Source organism: Saccostrea cucullata, unplaced genomic scaffold (assembly GCF_032062105.1).
Source record: "Saccostrea cucullata isolate Sc308-1 unplaced genomic scaffold, CSIRO_AGI_Scuc_v1 ctg147, whole genome shotgun sequence".
Classification (NCBI taxonomy): domain Eukaryota; kingdom Metazoa; phylum Mollusca; class Bivalvia; order Ostreida; family Ostreidae; genus Saccostrea; species Saccostrea cuccullata.
This window is the reverse complement of record NW_026927607.1, coordinates 192,304-210,654: the sequence shown is the minus strand read 5'-3', so window position 1 is coordinate 210,654 and position 18,351 is coordinate 192,304. Positions and strand designations below refer to the sequence as shown.

Below are 18,351 nucleotides of genomic sequence, written 5' to 3'. Positions count from 1 at the left end.
ATTTAAAGAATCATTTCGTAAGTTCTACGAGTATGGTCGATACAATGACCTTGTCAGCAAAAACAATTTATCATTGAGTCAAATGCTGACAGCTGTTTTTCATACTGTTAGTCCATTATTAATTGACGACGGATTTTTCCGTTATTCCCGATCATGGCAAGGAGTACAGGATGTTCAATTCTCCATGGCATCTGATCCCACCTCTGATTTTTTGGAGGTCTGTGTTTGCTCTGCTCCTATTTTTGTTTTGTTTTATGGACTTTTGAGCTTGAATACTGTTCTTTATCTCCACTTTATTTCATGCATAGATGCCGAAAGCATTGAAAAAATTCGTTATCTGTAAAGCAGCCATAATTTCAGAAAGGAAGTTAAATACATTCAATCAACCAACAATGAAGATAATTTCAACTTACATGATACATGATTTTGAGGAAAAAGTACATGTAAGCATGCAAATATGTTTTATTTTGTGCCGACTAATCTTCTATTTCTATACATCTTGTTCTTTTTATCAACACAATCTTCTACGGATTTCAGCTTTAGAAGAGAATTTTTCATATAATGCTGAAAACCTATTATTCAAATCACTTGAAATTTTTGTAGGAAACAAAAGGGTCCTTACTTAAGGAGGCTTGGGGGGGGGGGGGGGGTAAACAAATTAACCACCAGATTTAACTTATTTTTCAAGATACGGTATCTTAAGCTGTCAACTATCATTTGGCAAAGAAAAAAATCACACATTTTAGTTTTAAAATGTAATAATTTTTGTATATCTTTATATGGAGCTCTTCTTTTAAAGGAGATCAAAATAGTCGGAAAATGGCTGCCACCCCCAGCCTCTTTAAATTTTCACTTTTTCGGTGAAAGATGAAACCCGAGCATGTTCCTTCAAACCATACTAAATCCATATAATGGTTTGGATCGACCAGCAAGCAAATTCTTTTGAGCCCTCTTCTAGTTTGATTTTGAGTCTTGTATGTAGTATGGCAACTAAAATAGTAAAGAAAAGGTTCAGCTAAATATGAATGAGACAGCGATCTCCGTTAATACTATAAATCAAGCTATGAAAAGAACAATTTAAAAAATCGGTTTGACCTTGAATGATGACCTCGTTCATACAATGGAAATCTTTTTTACTACCGTACATTTATTTCACAAATTGTGTTTTTTATATCTTCGTTTGGCTTAGTGTCCCCTGGAATGTGATGGGCTAATCTCCCTGTTTCTATCAAGAAAGACAAAACTTTTTTTAAGATTCGTAGTGACTCAGATCAAAGGAGCGATCTTCCGTGAACTTTGCCGGAGAGTGTCACCCAGTTTGGTATTATTAATTTCATCACCTGAAATAAGTATTTATGTGGAGTTGAAATTGAAACATTGCGTCCTTATCTTGACCTGGTATACATTTTTTTGTTTCACATAATGTTTTATGACGCGATGTAAAGGTATTAGATTAATTCACTTTTGTTCGCTGCTGATTGTTTGAAAATCTTCGGCGACTTATCCAGATTATGGCATATTCAAATAAATGGGGGTATTTATTGATCCAAAAATGTATTTAACAGTTGATCTTGTTTATTTCGCTTTAAAAAATCGGACAAGAGAGACGAAAAGAAAAGTTCAGGTTTTTTTTTTACATAATATGGGCGAATTTAAAAATATATAATTCGAAAAGAAAATGTCAGCATTGGTACCGAAGTTATCCCTTACGCCGGTGAAGTTTAACCGTTTGGAATCACTGACAGAAGGAGCAGTGAGTACTCATCGTCTGACAGAAACAGACAGACCAAGTGATGAGAAATCTCCAAAGAAGAAGAAATCAAAGAAGCGTCTGAGTAGACGTGATTCGATGATGAACGCTCTCAGGGATGAACTCAAAAACATGGAGTCTCTTCCGGCGCTAAAGACTCACAGACCACCAAGTGTGATGGACGAATGGATGAACACGGAAGAAGAAAAAGATGAAGATGCTTATTTAACAGATAGAGGGACACAACGGAGACGATTTAGTAGTGTCGGAGACGATTTCATGCGCGGGAACTTGTCAACTCGACGTAGCATCTCCGGCGGCTCCGAAGACATTATTGTTTCTGGATACGAGTTGAAGAAAATTCGAATGTTGCAATCCTTAGAGTCAATGGGAGTCACGCTACCGAGAAAAAGAATACAATCTTCAGACGAGCGAGAGATTTTACAAAGTATGGAGTTTGCCAAACGCCAAAGTTTGTCAACAAGACTCTTACAAACTGTAAACAAGAAGCCTCGGTTTAGACATCGGTCGCGATCTAGATCACGAGAAGCGACTGTCCGTTCTTCGCCGGAAGAGGCTTCCACAGGGACCGATGATGAGAGTAGGGATAAACTGGACAACATGTTACACGCAATTACAAAGAAAGTGGTGGATCCCAAAAACCCGGTGGTGTTTGGGAACACAGGATTAAACTTTATGAAGAATGATCTAGGCAATGACGTTATTGGAACTTTCAGAAGAAAAATACGAAGAAGAAAGGTAAGACATTTTAATATTACTTTTGATGGCGATCAGACTTAGGACAGGTTGTACATGTTATGTTACCAGTATAAATAAGAATATAATTAAAAGACTCGGGAGTGGTCTAATTGAATTTCCGGTATGTTCCTTTACTTCATATCTGGAATAAAATTGGTAGACAGTGAAAATGGAATTTTTTTTTTTAAATTCTTTTATTTGATTTGAATACTGATTTCTAGTTAATAGCACCCTAAATTCATCATATGCAGAAAATGAATTCATTCATACGTATATATTTTCTAGAGGTACTAATTTTTATCTTTCCTTATTTAGTATTTCAAAGATGTTCACTTGTTTGATATCACCGAGCATACACATTCTACCAAGCAAGGACACAATTGTAATTCATTCAAAAGTAATGATAACTTTAATTTCATTAAATCTGTATTAGCTTAAAATTTCGTTCATATGCTCTTGTTCTAATAAATATTGCTTATAGGCTTAAATTATAAATGTATCGTATATTATAATATTTTTAAAAAATAAATATAAAGAATGGAATTTTATTGCAAATAAATTGTAATTATATACAGAATGGTTGAAATTTTATTTCAAATCAAAGTGAATCAAATACAGAGAGATATTTTTAAACTTACATATAAAAGGTTTAATCAAGACCAATACAATTTCAAAGAAAAAAAAAACAGAAAAATATATCATTCAATTTATTAACATTAAGATAACGGAAATTGAAATATTGTCTAATCTCTGGGTTAAAAAACTACTTGAAACTATTTCAAATTTAAAAATTCACCTGTTAAAATATGCATTTTAAAACATAAAACTTTATAATACATTTGGAAATGAGGAAGTTAATTCAAGAAATGGAAAGTCGGAAGAGGCAGAGAGAAATTACTTTAAAATGAAATTCTTTCCACTTTTGATCATATTTGTGAAGTAGCAGTGAAAGACTAATATCTGGAGGTGTTTTGTAAACGTTTATGTTTTCGGCAGTTTGAATAGTGCGATCGTGCCACTTATCGCTATTTTGTATGCAATAATGTTTATAATACATCATAGTAAAACAAGCTCTTAAGATGAAAGAGAAGAAATACCTTTCAATTTCCACGTCTGTCAAACGCGTTAAAGATGTGGTTAAGTTTGATATATCGAGTTCTTGAATTTAATATATATTTTTCCGGAGGTAAATTTCTCCAGGGTTTGAGATTAAGGTAAGGAGTTTGTGTGCAAGGCTTGGTTTGTTTGCCGAAACAAATTATGACTTGATAACACCTTGGATGGTTATTCGTAAGTCAACAGCATTTTTCTCGAACATGTCAAAATGAAAATATTTCTACTATCAACTGTTCTTGTAAGTCGATTAAAACAAATATAGGGATATGGAATAAATTATATTTAATGAGAAATATTTTTCTGTTGGATTTACCATGCTTCAAGACCACAAAATGAAAACAGACCTAAGTCAAAGTTTTGTTTTTTAGGACATGAGTTTTATTGAAAGATTTTGCTTAAAACTTTGCAGTTTTGAATAACATGCTATATTTTCAATATTTTATTAATAATTCAAACATAATTATGATGAAAATTTTGTTTCATTATCTTTTTTTTTCTGAAAAGAATTTATAGTCTTTGATATGAAAATATTTTAAGGTCATGATTTTAATTGTTTCCTTAAAAAGTTTCTTTGTCTAAGAACGCATGTACGTGGGCCCATTCTCCATATGAAACCTTTTTATGAAATAATCCATTTAAACTTGACACGGTGAGGAGAGCGATATCCGGATTAGTATAAATCTAATTTCAGGTCATTAACAAGTGTTCAAAGGGGTTTGCACTCTCAGCGACTACTACTTACTATATCGAGCTTTTGCGTTCAGCATAATAGTTAAATGACCGAACTACTTGATGTGAATTTTTGTGACATTCACTTGCTGTATATTTTAAGTTATTTTTAATAATTAGATTAAAAGATATATAAGAGTCCCTCAATTATAAATAAGATACAATTATTCTGTTCAAATGCAATATTCAATTTCTTATTAGAAAATACAAAAATACAATACAATGTTTATATTCAATATGTTATAATTTTTGTATTTGAAAAAAAAAAAATCCATAAAGCAGTTACATTAATATTGGTAAGACATTTCTATTTGATAATGGAACTAATTGTTATATTTATGGAACTAATTATAGAAGTTAATTTTAATTTCAGGTCCGGCCATACATAAAGTGGAAACGTCTATCAAAATTCATAGTAATCTTACTCCGCGCCTGGAAGATCCACTCTCAGTCGTGAGTATCCCTATGAATCGGATGAAATGTTTTCCTGCTTATAATATATATATATATATATATAGTTGATATATATATATATATATATATATATATATATATATATATATATATATATATATATATATATATATATATATATATATATATATATATATATATATATATAATCAAAATCCAAGTTATAAATCTTAAAACTGCTTAGAACACCATTTCTTTTATTCATTTTTTTATACATCTATCCATGTTTTCTGATGTTTATTTTTTGCTATTTTTTTTTTATCTTTCCATTATCATTATTTAAACGATACTTTACTGCATGTATGAATTCTACGTCTGGAATAATTTTTGGCTCGCCAGATAACACCATCGTACATGTACCTGAAAACGAATTCCAGAAAGAAGGCTTAAAGGATTATTCAATCCTAAAATAGAACCCCAACAAAGTTCAAAACGGAATTTAATTTGTATCAGTATATTACTGGGTTATTAGAGTGTATACACACACTCTGTAAAGGACATGGGAATGTTTCCAAACGAAAAAAATTAAATACTTTCATTTGTGTAATGATAAAATTATCATGTACCCTTTCACTTAAGTCTTATCAGTTAATTTCTTCTAGGAAGTTTATTTTTTATTTTATAGATATCAAATACAAATGTTTGTTTGAGAGAAAGAATCCAAAATTTGCAGAAAAACAGTCGCACTCCTTTTCCCTTAATGTAAATGGTTGAGAAGCAAAATCAATAACACGTGGTTATCATTCGTCATCTTAAAAAGATAAGAAGTTTCTGTTGCCTAAAATTGATATTTTTTTTCATAAATAGGGAACTTCAAAGAGGAGAAAAAAAAATAAAATATAAGTTACAACATAAAAATGCTTCATCTTTACTGAATAAAATTTAAAAGAAGTGTATTGCAAAATATTTGATATAGGAACCAATTTCAAATTTGTCCCTTTTATAGCAGAGCTACTCTTCTAAGATGGATATAAATATAATACAAATTGATTTGTAACAATGAATCTACTGATTTTTAACTCTTGCTTTCAGGGTAAATTCTATTCTTGGATTATTTGAATCTTTGGACGCTTTAACAAACTCGTATGAGACTAAGGACTTAATGTTCAATGTCACAGATTTCAAAGCGGGAAAAGAGGTAACGAAATCATCGTCTGCAACTTATATGTCCGCTATAAAATAAATGCGATACTTCTCATTATTTTTCATAATTCAGTAATGCACTAAAGACGAATTTTCATATTAAATCAATTGAAACTCATTTGTCTTAATTTATTTCGTAATGCAATAAAAAGAAGATTAAGAATCGCCTTTCAAAAATACAAGTATTTTCCAAGCATATAAAATGTTTGTTTACCTGTGCACTTTACCTAGATTTTCAATTTCTGTACATAATTAACACACCCTGCTTGTGTTTTTCTTTGATCGGTATGTTCTTATCTTTTTGTAAGGGTATGATATCTTCAGAAGTGCGGCGGATCCTAGAAAAGAAACCGAAAACGCGGACTCTGGAAGAAATACATTATGTACGTTACCTGTATAAAATATGGAATATTTATTAAAGCATTAAAAAAAAATTATGCGTGGTGCATTCGTAGTTGTTTACTTTATGCTGCATAAATTAATATGTTCTATACAATATAAACATTTTTTCTCCTTTCCAGATACGCTTAAAGTGTCGCCTTTGTTTAATTTTCTTATTCCACTGTAAAATACTAGTTAAATAAAACCAATACTGTATTCATTCGTGAGATAATTTACGAGAAAATGATTTAAAAGTGTGTTTCATGTAAAAAATAATTTACTTTAAAATAAAATGTTATATTACCTTCAGGTGCAAATTGCCTTGCGAAACTACAAGTCGATAGCTGAATATCCCGTGGACATGCAGAAGAAAATAGCTTCCAGGGGCTGGTATGAAACGTAAGTATCTTAGAAAGGAAGGTACAATGAGGTCTGAAGTACGCCTAAAATATATATATATATAATCAATCATAAAATATTCATCTGTTGATATAATTAAACATACATTTAATATATTATGATAGGTTTGAAGGTAAATATTACATTTTTGTAAACCTTTCCTATTTCAGATATGATGCAAAACGAGTGATTGTTAGAGAGGGTCACTTACCTATCTGTTTCTACTTCGTCCTGACGGGATCAGGTAGAGACTGGGTATTTCTGACATGTATAAATATAACTAAATAAAACTTACATAAACGTTAATTACAAGAATTTTATATGGATGGAACAGCATAATTATGGAAAAAGTTCCCTTTTTACAGTCCCTTTATCACAGAAAGAAAAATAATGCTTTTTCAGAAATGTTACTTTCTAAGGAACTACTCAACAAAAATCATTTTCCTAAATAATTCTTAAATTTTAATGAATAATAATTACCTTTTGTAGCTGTTGTGTCATTTTTGGATGTCCAGTCCAACGCAAATAAAACCGTTCTCTTCCTTCATCGAGGTGACAGCTTCGGTGAACAGGCGATAATGACGAGAACACTGCGGCAGACGACAGTTATTTCCCGCGAAAAAATCGAACTTCTAGTCATGTCTGACGAAGTAAGCACGCTATCTGGGGCTATTTACATGTTTTACCTTTCATTAGTACTTCTGAAATATATGATTTTTTATGTTATCTACTGAGTGATAATAAGCACAAAGTTTTGACCTTCTATTACCTGTTAAATTGTAAGTTGCTTTTTGACACTGAATGGAAGAAATCTGAAATATTAAGAAAATGCTTCAAAAAGTAGTTTGATTAATTTGCATATATTGCGAAATTTGCATAAATATCAGAAATGAAAACTTTGTTAATATCAATATTGGATCATTTGCATGAATACTACAATTTAATTTAAAGAGTTGTAAACTTGTACTTTTAATATTTCATCGCTTCTGAATTAAAGGATTTTATTGATATCTTTATGTCTGGTGGTCTACGGGATGTCAACGATCCCTTTATAAAGTAAGTTTCCTCTATTTTTACCAAATTTTAGATGAAACAAAAAAGGATAAAATTGTTTGTATATTTTGAAATATTTTTTTCTATGTTTCATACAGATCTCTGAAGTTTCTAGAAGAATGGCCTGTAGAGAAATTGGCAGACAATCCAAAGAAAGCAATTTTCAGTTTTTTCAAGTATGTTCTTGTAGATGAATGGATTCTTATCACAGAAAACTTGTAATCAAAAGTTTATCCAAGTCTTTTATCTTTTCACTTTACACCTGGAATTAAATTTTTGGGTTTATTAACATTATACATGTACGAGTCTCGTACATTAAAAAGTCTTTGGAAGAGACTTGAAACGTAGTAATGTATGAATAAGTAATTTTATTGTACATATTACCAAAGAAGAAAATGTAATTTATTAAATTATTATGGCAGTAAATTGCATTTTGATAATTATACTATATCTAAGTAACATGGTTCATATTTTCAGACGAGGAAAAGTTCTCATAAAAGATACATCACAGAGCGACTGGATATTTGTCGTCAAATCTGTAAGCTCTTTTTCTTCCTCCATGCTTATTTTTTTGTGTTTTTTTTATTTTAACTTTTTATTTTTATATTCTAATTCCGTTGGATGGGACGTTAAATGGTTTTCCGTTTCAAGGATGACAACCCCCTCGGCATAATAAGGATCGATACTCTGGTTTCCAAAAAAAGAGTAGGCTCACTGGGGGCCGCCAGAGAAATCCACAAATTTTCAAATCCCTTCATACCGTATTTAAATTTCCCCACCGAAATATGGCTGAAATATTGCCGGCGTAAAAAGCAATAATCAATGAATCAGTCCTCCATTTTTATCGACATAATCCAGCGTAAATTTGGTATAAATGGCCCCTAAAAAATCTTGATCATGTACATTATGTAATGACTATAATGTCACTTTATAGGGTAGCTGCAGTTTGTTGAAGAGACTACAATTAATCGACCCCACAAAGAGACCTCGAAAAAGCAGGAAAAAAGAATGGCGAGAGAAAGGTATTGTTCAAATAATTAAAACATTTCATTGATGAGCTTAACTGCTTAAATTACAAAATATGCCCTCCTGATCTTGGAAAAAAAAGCCAACACACGATTATGCAATATCAAAACCTCATATCCAGATTTAAGTGTTACTAGTATATCTGTATTTTGAAAACGAATATTGTGTGTGTGAGCTTAGAAAGAAAATACCAGAAAGCAATTACTTTTTTAAATAATCATCATTAACCTGTTCCTTAATTGCTGACCTTTTCAGTTGAAGAGTGTTTAAAAATTGGTGCAACGTTGTCCCACGAGGATCAGGTGACGTTACTTTTTGATGAGGAGGTGAAGAAACTGGAGCAGCAGAACGTTACGTTGAGATACTATGCTCTTCCTGAAATCAACATAGCGACGAATGAGGCCTACAACGACCTACGTCAATTACATGATGAGGTTTGTTAAATTACATCTATAAATACAAATCATGGTCTCTGATTTAGTATCTGTTAGATAAAACTAACCATAACATGTCTGTGTGACGTCACAAAATTCGAAATTAGTGTAAAGCAACTGAAATAGGGGATAAAATAATTCAAGTAAACATTTCCAAATGATATACCGGGTATATATCACCACTAAGAACCGATATTGAATCAAACGTTTTTGGCCCAGGCATAATATACAGTATAGTTCAAGTTGGAATGATTTGAATGTAAAATCTTGTTAGAAAAAAAATATCTGAAAGGAATGTAAGAGAATAAATATTGAAACACATGTATAACCAAACCAAATTCTTCATGTTCATTAATAAACCCAAGAATCATTCGTATTACAAACAGTCTGAAAACTCTTTTTAATTGATTAAAAATGTATAATAAAGATCTCTTTCAATGTTTCTTAAAAAATATTGCGCTTAGAAAATAGAAAGTTTCTCAAAACTTCAGAAATCTGATTGTTTATATATATATATTACATGTATTTATTACATTTATAAAATGTCACTAATAAGAATTAAGTAACATTTTATTGACATAAAAATATAATTCAGACTTGAAATATTTATAATAGGAAAAGCAAACGGTGAGTACTATTTGAAACATCTTAAACCGATGTGTCCTACAGTTTGTGTCTTCTTTTGCAATGTTTTCCTTATATTTGAGCTAATGTTCTTGTAAATTTAAAACATAAAAGCCCTAAAAACCAAGTTAACATATCGTGTTTAAAATAAAATTACTCTATATTATATTCAGTTTGAATGGACATGCTTATTAACTAGATACGAAATCATCCCTTCCATTTTCTTGGTTTCTACTTTAGATTTAGTGTTGCAGTGCATTGTTTTGTTTTTCTTTTCTATATTAATACCAGTATAGTATTGTTTAAGTCATATTCTCTTAAACACATGTAACAATCAGAATTTTTCTCCGGTTATCATTCAATTCCATCATTGATGGTATACCGGGTATATAATCTTTTTTTTCAAAGTTTTATTTTCTTACATATTCAGATGATAGAGAATAATTTCATCAAAAGAACGATTGAAGATTTAAAACAGCGGGCGGCAAATGAGGGCTCGATAATAACAGAAACAGACCTAGAACTTGATGAAGAAGAAAAGATTAACCAAGAAGCGAGGAAATACCGACGAATGTCTCTTGTGGATCTGACCAACCTTGTCTCAAAAGTAAATAGAAAAAGAAAAGTTTATTATTCTCTTACTTTTTTAATCGGTTTTAGAATTTAATTATCAGAAAGAAATATTAAAAAGATCACATAATAATAAATTTGTAAAGCAGACCTGTTTACTCTTACGATTTCACCGTATTTTGTACGAATTTTTAGTTTGAAATACGTCCCACGTTTTGCTATTATGAAAATACGGAAATCGGAAATACGTTTGTTTGGAATTAAGCTGTTAGTTATCGTTATTATCTGTCTTCGTTTCACGCCTTTGAACCGCTAAAAAGGAGAAAAATTTCAAACACTAAAGTGATGTCGGGTTGCCAAAACGCTCTGGTATTATAAAATGATAATGACCATGTTGCTAAACCAAGTTTTTGTAATTATACCCCCGCTCCGAAGGAGAGGGGGGTATACTGTTTTACCCTTGTGTGTGTGTGTCTGTCTGTCTGTCCGTAACAAATTTTCCGTCGCAGTTTTCTCAGCAACTACTTATTGCAGATGCTTGAAATTTTAACACAATCTTTTCTGAGACATGCCATATGGTCGGATACACTTTTGTTCAAATCCGATGTCAACTTCCTGTTTATCTGTGCGTCTGTCCGTTTCATACATAACAACTTTTTGTCGCAGTTTTCTCAGCAACTACTCATCGCAGATGCTTGAAATTTTAGTACACTCTATGTTGAGGCATGCCATTTGTTGGATTAATTTTGATATGAATCTGATGTCAACTTCCTGTTTGTCTGTGCATCTGTCCGTAATGGAACTTGTGTATATTAACATGATAGTGTTTATTCACATTAGAGCGGGGGTATTCCTAGTGAGCATTGGCTCACAGATTTCTTGTTAGAAAAGCAGTTGTTCTCTTTTAATATAATCAAAATTGCTTGAAAGTTAAATCTTACTGGCAAATGCCAAATCTCACGGAGAAATCTGATCAAAAATACTGAGAGACGACGATTTGGGTAAACAGGTCTGGTAAAGGGAAAACTGTTTTATTCTCTATCAATAATAATATTTTTCTTCTTTAATATATCTAAAAGAATTTTTTTGCATTCACACTAACGTCTTATGATTTTTTTTTTTCAAATACAGGGTCCATTTATGACGAAACCCAAAAAGACAGATACTTCCAAGTCTGCAACTACAGGTAATTGCTATTTTTAAATAGAAAATTGATGGATATAATCTGTACAAACTAGAAAAAAAATCAGAAATTTTAATACATTAAATTTGTTACCACTAATCTGGTCATCTATTATACAAATCTTTACTTCGAACTCAACATTAAAATTTTTAGTCCGCACAACGACCGAAATGACGGTGACGGTAGAGGATGAGACCATTAATGACTACACACTGACCGGAGGTGACGTCACTCAAGAAAGGATGTCTAATCACCCACCTTCTTCAAAAGCCGTAAGTGAGAACTGATAGACTATGGTATTAAATGGAATCGAGATTTGCTGTAGAAATAATAAATTTTATTATTTGTTTCAGGATGAACCGTCCACCATTGAAAATGATGGAGGGGATTATGTTTTTGTTAACTGTCACACCCTCACAAAAGGGCAGATCTTTGTAAGTTGTATTTTATAGTAAAATGTTCATCTATTTTGGTTATCTGTTCACAGTTTTATATAATAACAAACATTTGATATTTTTTAAATACATCATTCATGCATGTGTACAAGAATATATTTCCCAAATACAGCCTTTGATATCTCTTCATGGAAATCAATCTTTTACGAATTAAGTTAACAGAAGCATACATCATTATGAACTGCCTCAATTTACAAAAAAATGAGACAATAATTAATTTGTAAAATTTTGTAACTTTTTAGGGTTTGCAGGATATTTGTTTTGAGAATCAGCCCAGTTTTAGTCTAGTCAGTAATGGAGTTGAAGTAATCATGATACATAAGAAATTTTACACCGAGAATATGACCAACAATCAACTGGTCAGGCTGAGGGAGCATGTGAGTAATGTTTATCAAGAGTTTAATTTTATTTATTAATAATTATAATTTTTTAGGTCACCTGAGTAAACTCAGGTGACCTATTGCTATCCGTTTTCGTCCGTCGTCGTCCGTCGTGTGTCGTGTGTTGTGTGTCGTGTGTCGTGTGTTAACATTTGAACATTTTCAGCTTCTTCTCTGCATCCACTGAACCAATTTCAACCAAATTTGGCACAAAGCATCTATGGGTCAAGGGGAACAAAAATTGTGAATTTCATGATCCCTGCCCCCCTGGGGCCTGAGGGGTGGGGCCAAAACCACTAAAATTAATGCAATCTTTAAAAATCTTCTTCTTTACTCCTGGACATCGAGCAGTCAAACTATTTGCATGATTGTAATCAGCATTGAGTCCTCTACCAAAATTGTGAAATTCATGGCCCTGGGGTCAGGGGTTCTAGTGCTAGGGTGGGGCTAAATAAGTATATAGTGAAAATGCATTATTTCTTTGAAAATCTTCTTCTCTGCTCCTGGGTATTAAATAAACCAACTAAGTACATAGTTATGATGAGCAAGAGTGCCTCTACCAAAATTGTGAATTTTATGGCCCCAGCATCAATGGTTCTGGTGGGGTAGATGGGGGGGGGGGCTTTATTGATTATAAAGTGAAAATACATGAATTCTTTGAAAATCTTCTTCTCTGCTCCTAGGTATTAAATAAACTAAGTAAGTGCATAGTTATGATGAGCAAGAATGCCTCTTCTAAAATTATGAATTTCATTGCCCCAGGGTCTGGGGTTCTGGTGTTAGGGTGGGCTCTATTGATTACATAGTGAAAATACATTAAATCTTTGAAAATTTTCTTCTCTGTCTCTGGGTATGAAGCAGGTGAACTACCTACATAGTTATGATGAGCAAGGACCCAAATCTTGCAGAATTGTGAATTTCAAGGCCCCAGGGTCAGTGGTGGGGGCTCTACTTATATACTTAAAATGAATTAATTGTTTGAAATCTGGTCCTTTGTATTTATAAAACATTTATTTACTTTTTGATAGGCAATTTTAAGGGTGCCTTTTAAAAATTTATGCAACCTAGGGTTAGGGGTTTATGTCAGAGTGTTAGGGGCACTACTGATTATTGATGAATATTACTGATTAGTTGGAGTGCATTTTTGTTCCCCTACCTTGCGTATTGGTATTCAGTAACCAAGCTAAGCAACTGCTAAGTTTATTGTTATGATGATCAATGGTGCCCTTTCAAAATTGTGAATGCCATATAGCATCTGGCTTAAAACATGAATCAAATTCAATACACTGTAACTGGAAAGTTGTTGCATAATGCTCAGGTGACCTATAAGGCCCGTGGGCCTCTTGTATTTCATGTTTTTTAAACCATTTAAAAAAATCACAGCTTTTTGTTTATTTTCAAAATATGGCGAAACCTTCAAAAATGAGTAACTATATGAAAAAGATGTTATACAAATACATGAAGCAAAAATGATCTATAAATAAGTTTTACTTTTTGTAAAACTGAAAGCTGGTTGATTACATACATTTCATATCAAAATTTTAGGTATGGCCATATCCAAGTTCCGAAGAACTCCAAGCAACATTAGATAGTCACATTCGATGGGACTACCATAAAAAATTAAACATGAAGAAATCTCTGAGAGACGTTAGAATGCGGAACCTTCCACCCAGTGACTCAAGGGCTCATTTAAATGTGCCCAAAGTTGGAAAGGAAAATAGTTACTAGATTTTTCTCTAACTTGGGAACACAACCCATTTTAATAATAAACTTACTTGTATATAAAAATAGAGGATCGGCATTCTTCAAAATTTTTATCAGATGTTTATTTAAGGAATGAAGCTTACTTTGCTTCATTCTTTGTAATTTAATTTCAGTGTAGACAATAAGACATTTTTCCTTTCCGAAAATAGCTTCAAATTGATTATATTTTAGAAGTAACAACAAGCGGAGTAATACGTTTTTGGCATAACTCATTGTGACGTAGGTAACTTATGTTATACAATATGAAATAAATCTTTTATCCAATCAAATGACGTATTAAAGCTAAAATTAAATTATATTGGATTGTGATATTATATTATACAATTATGATTGTAAAGCCTTTAGCATTCATATAAACATAAAACATCATCTAGTGCTTAATCTTGGTGCACTTGTTTAAAGTTTTCTACAAATATCATTTAATATTAATTATTTTGAAGCTTAAATAGCAAAAAGTCCATCGTCTGATAGATTTTGTAGTATTGTACATTCTGTTTCATTACATTTATTTTGTGAACAGCTTTGCTTATTTCATTTATTTGTTAACTTTTCATTTTGTTTTAATTTTATGTCTAAATTGAGCTAATTGTTTATTTCTCAGTTACCAAAATTCAAATTCAAATATAATGATATTAAAAGGTCTGTATATTTCATGGATAAAACAAGACTTGTATAGAATTTTTTTTTTCATTCGTAAAATTATCATACATTTACCTTTACTTATTTTGTTAAACATACATGTATTTTTAAATTACATTATTAAAAACAGTCTCATTGTTTTTTAATGTACGAGAATTTATCTTTCTTTAATATTACATTAACATGAAGGTCTAAAATACATGTATGAAATAAATAACAGTATTTTTGCTCAAGAGTCCATTGGTACAATGCATATAGGGAAAGCATAATGGACCCCTAAATATGTCATAGATAGGACCTGGCGCATTAAGGAGTAGACATCCCCTGTTGACCGGTGTCACCACTTTTTAGCGTTTTCCCTACGTGACGTCATACATTGTACGTTTGAGTAATTCTGAACACTGATTTTGGTTTATCTGACCAATTTTCGTAATTTTCGGTCATGCGGTCAAAAAAAAGTTCAAAAATTGTGCTATGCTGCTTTTTTTTTCTATTGGTCAAAATGAATCAACGTAGGGTTGTAAAAATTGTTAATTGATGAAACGCCATTGATATATCTGAAAATATTGAAGACCTTAGCTAGTGTATTTAGTGGTACAGTATTATGCAATCCTCAATTAGAGACCATTTTACTTGGTATTGAATATTAACCTCTTAGATAAGGATTTATATAGTATAAATCTACAAGGGAACCTACATGCACATTGTGTTTTGATAACGGAAAACGAAGCGTTCCTGGGGCATTGATAGTGTACAGAACCATGTGCTCTGTTCGTATATTTGTGTTTATCCTGAGTTTTTTCTGTCTTTCACATCATGTTTTGTCTTCGCAAAACGAATTGGAACAGCTCAAACTCATAATCAATCAGATGCAGGAACATCAAAAAATTCTTGAAGCTAAGTAAAGATTGGAGACCAGGAGAAACGAATTAAATTTCTAGAAAACAGTGTTGAGAATTGTCAATGTCAAAGAGACCACTCGGCAGATGTATACTTTGACGGTTCCAGGACTTTAAACAACGACCTATCAGAAAACATTCAAAACAGAAGCACCTCAGATGAATTAACTGTGCTGAAAGCTGAGTCAGGAGCAGTAGAATCTGCATCTAAAAGAAATTGGAGAAGATTGTCAGGTGGGTACATGGATTTATTAGTGTCTTTTTTATTTAGTTGCACAGTCAGTTAGGGACCTTATACGGCGTCAAATAGGGAGTGAAATTCAAATCCGTATTCAAAACTGTAATTTTAAAATTACTCGGCGACGTAATTCACAGAAAATTTCAGGGCGCCATGTGATAAACATTTATTCAATCAGTAATCTACAATTTTAGCTGAAGCGGGATAAATATGTATTTAAATTTATGTGATTTTGGTTTTTGAAACCTGTGAATAAAATTGAAAGTTCGTTAAACTTTGACCTCAGAGATATAATCTTCGATCAGCTCATACAGTGACAACAACTGAGAAACAAAACAGATAACTTGTTATTTTGACACTTAGAGAATAAAATCACTCAAATTCTACATAAATTTTTCAAGCAGAATGTTTAGTTAAAGAAGTGTTTATTTATTTTTAGCTTCGGCTCAAGTGAGCTTTTCTGATCAAAATTTGTCCGTTGTCTGTCGGGGTCGGCGTCGTCGTTGTTGTCGTTAACTTTTCACATTTTGATCTTCTTCTCAAGAACCTCTGGGCAAATTTAACCCAAACTTTCCACAAAGTGTTTTTGGTTAGAGGGGATTCAAGTTTGTTCAAATGAAGGGCAATGCCCTCTTCCAAGGGGAGATAATTACGAATTAGTGAAAAATTATTGGCATCTTTAAAAAATCTTCTCACGAACCACACGGCCGGGAAATATGAAACTCATGTGGATGCATCATCAGGTAGTGTAGATTCAAATTTGTTCAAATCATGACACCCCCCCCCCCCTAGGTAGGGTAGGGCCTCAATAGGTGGTCAAAGTTAAAATAGGAATACATAGTAAAAATCTTCTTCTCAAGAACAACCGAGCCAGGAAAGATGAAACTCAAGTTGAAGCATCCCCTGGTAGTATAGATTCAAGTTCGTTCAAATCATGACCCCGGTGGGTAGGGTGTTGCCACAATGGGGTATCAACGTTTAACATAAGAATACGAAGAAAAAAATCTTAAAAAATCTTCTCAAGAACAACCGGGTCAGGAAAGATGAAACTCAAGTGGAAGCATCCTCTTGTTGTATACATTCAAGTTAGTTTAAATCATGACCCCTGGGGGTAGGGTGGGGCCACAATGGGGTATCAATGTTTAACATAGGAATATATAGGAAAATTCTTAAAAATCTTCCCTTCAAGCACAGAAACACCATAGTTATATGAAAGCATCCTCAGGTAGTGTAGATTCAAGTTGTTCAAATTATGACTCTTGGGGCAAGGGTGGGGCCACAATGGTTGATAACGTTTTTAGAAGGATAACATAGAAAAAAAATCTTTAAAATTCTTCTTCTCGAGAACAGCAAAGCTGTGATTATTCATATTTATATGGAAGCATCCTCGGGCATAGTAGATTCAAGGTTGTTCAAATCATGACCCAGGTAATAGAGTAGAACCAAAATGTGTGATCAAGGTTTTGTGTAGGAATGCACAGAAAAAATCGTTAAAATTCTTCACAAGAACAACAAAGCCTTGATTGATCATCAACATAAAAGCATCAAAAAAGTATAGATTTAAGTTTGTCCAAATACCCCCCCCCCCCGGAACCTGTTTTTATATTTCTGTTTTAAACTTTCCAATACTGAACTGATTTTTGCTTTACCTTGCTAGTTGCTGAGAAAAGCGATGTGGCCTTTGGTTAATTTGCTACTTTTTATTCTCTCTTTTAGGGACAGATGGTAATATTGCGTTTTTCGCCAAGCTGACTCATACGGAAACCCAGCCTAGCACTCTTCACACATTCGTGTTCGATTCGGCACCAACTAATATTGGCGGTCATTACAACAGGTACTCCGGTATGTTCACTGCTCCTCGTCATGGCACTTATGTCTTCAGCTGGACCATGTTCTGTTCTGAAGGTGCCCATATCAGCTCCCAACTCATTAAAAACGCTGATTACATTGACGCCACTCTTTGTAATGCAGAGGGGGCAACTTATATAAGGTCGACAACGGGTGTTTCTGTTTTGGAACTAAATCAGGGTGATGTTGTCTTTATCCGCACTCATCCAACTAGCGGACATAGAGGTGACATCAAGAGCAACGAGTATCACCTGTCAACATTCAGTGGATGGCTTCTGTAAAAAAAATCATAAAATGGATAATTTTTTAAATATTAAGCTTGAAAAATCTTTGCAAATCTTGTTTGTATCTTAAATTCAACTTTAATGCAATGAGAATCCATGAAAACACTTTTTGCGCATTTAAAGTAAACATTCTATTTTGGAGGGATGTTGGTAATTTGAAAATGTTTTAAAAGAATCGTTTTACGTCATTGAATCTCCATTGA

General features: G+C 32.5%; 2 protein-coding genes across 2 annotated transcripts; both read left to right on the top strand.

Annotated features, from left to right (window-relative positions):
* Nucleotides 1-1,678: 1,678 nt before the first annotated feature.
* Nucleotides 1,679-14,293, top strand: LOC134274962 (uncharacterized). Its single transcript, XM_062757203.1, has 18 exons — nt 1,679-2,509; nt 4,728-4,807; nt 5,861-5,966; nt 6,280-6,354; nt 6,663-6,751; nt 6,922-6,995; nt 7,241-7,401; nt 7,749-7,807; nt 7,903-7,980; nt 8,282-8,342; nt 8,739-8,826; nt 9,086-9,264; nt 10,319-10,495; nt 11,590-11,644; nt 11,795-11,913; nt 11,995-12,075; nt 12,339-12,473; nt 14,022-14,293. The coding sequence occupies exons 1-18, from the start codon at nt 1,679-1,681 to the stop codon at nt 14,202-14,204; spliced, it is 2,631 nt and encodes an 876-aa protein (XP_062613187.1). The 3' UTR covers nt 14,205-14,293.
* A 1,088-nt stretch (nt 14,294-15,381) lies between these two features.
* On the top strand, nt 15,382-18,145 carry LOC134274961 (C1q-related factor-like). The gene is made up of 3 exons (XM_062757201.1): nt 15,382-15,391; nt 15,782-16,012; nt 17,733-18,145. Exons 1-3 carry the CDS (start codon nt 15,382-15,384, stop codon nt 18,143-18,145), a joined length of 654 nt encoding a protein of 217 aa, XP_062613185.1.
* The last annotated feature ends 206 nt before the right edge of the window (nt 18,146-18,351 follow it).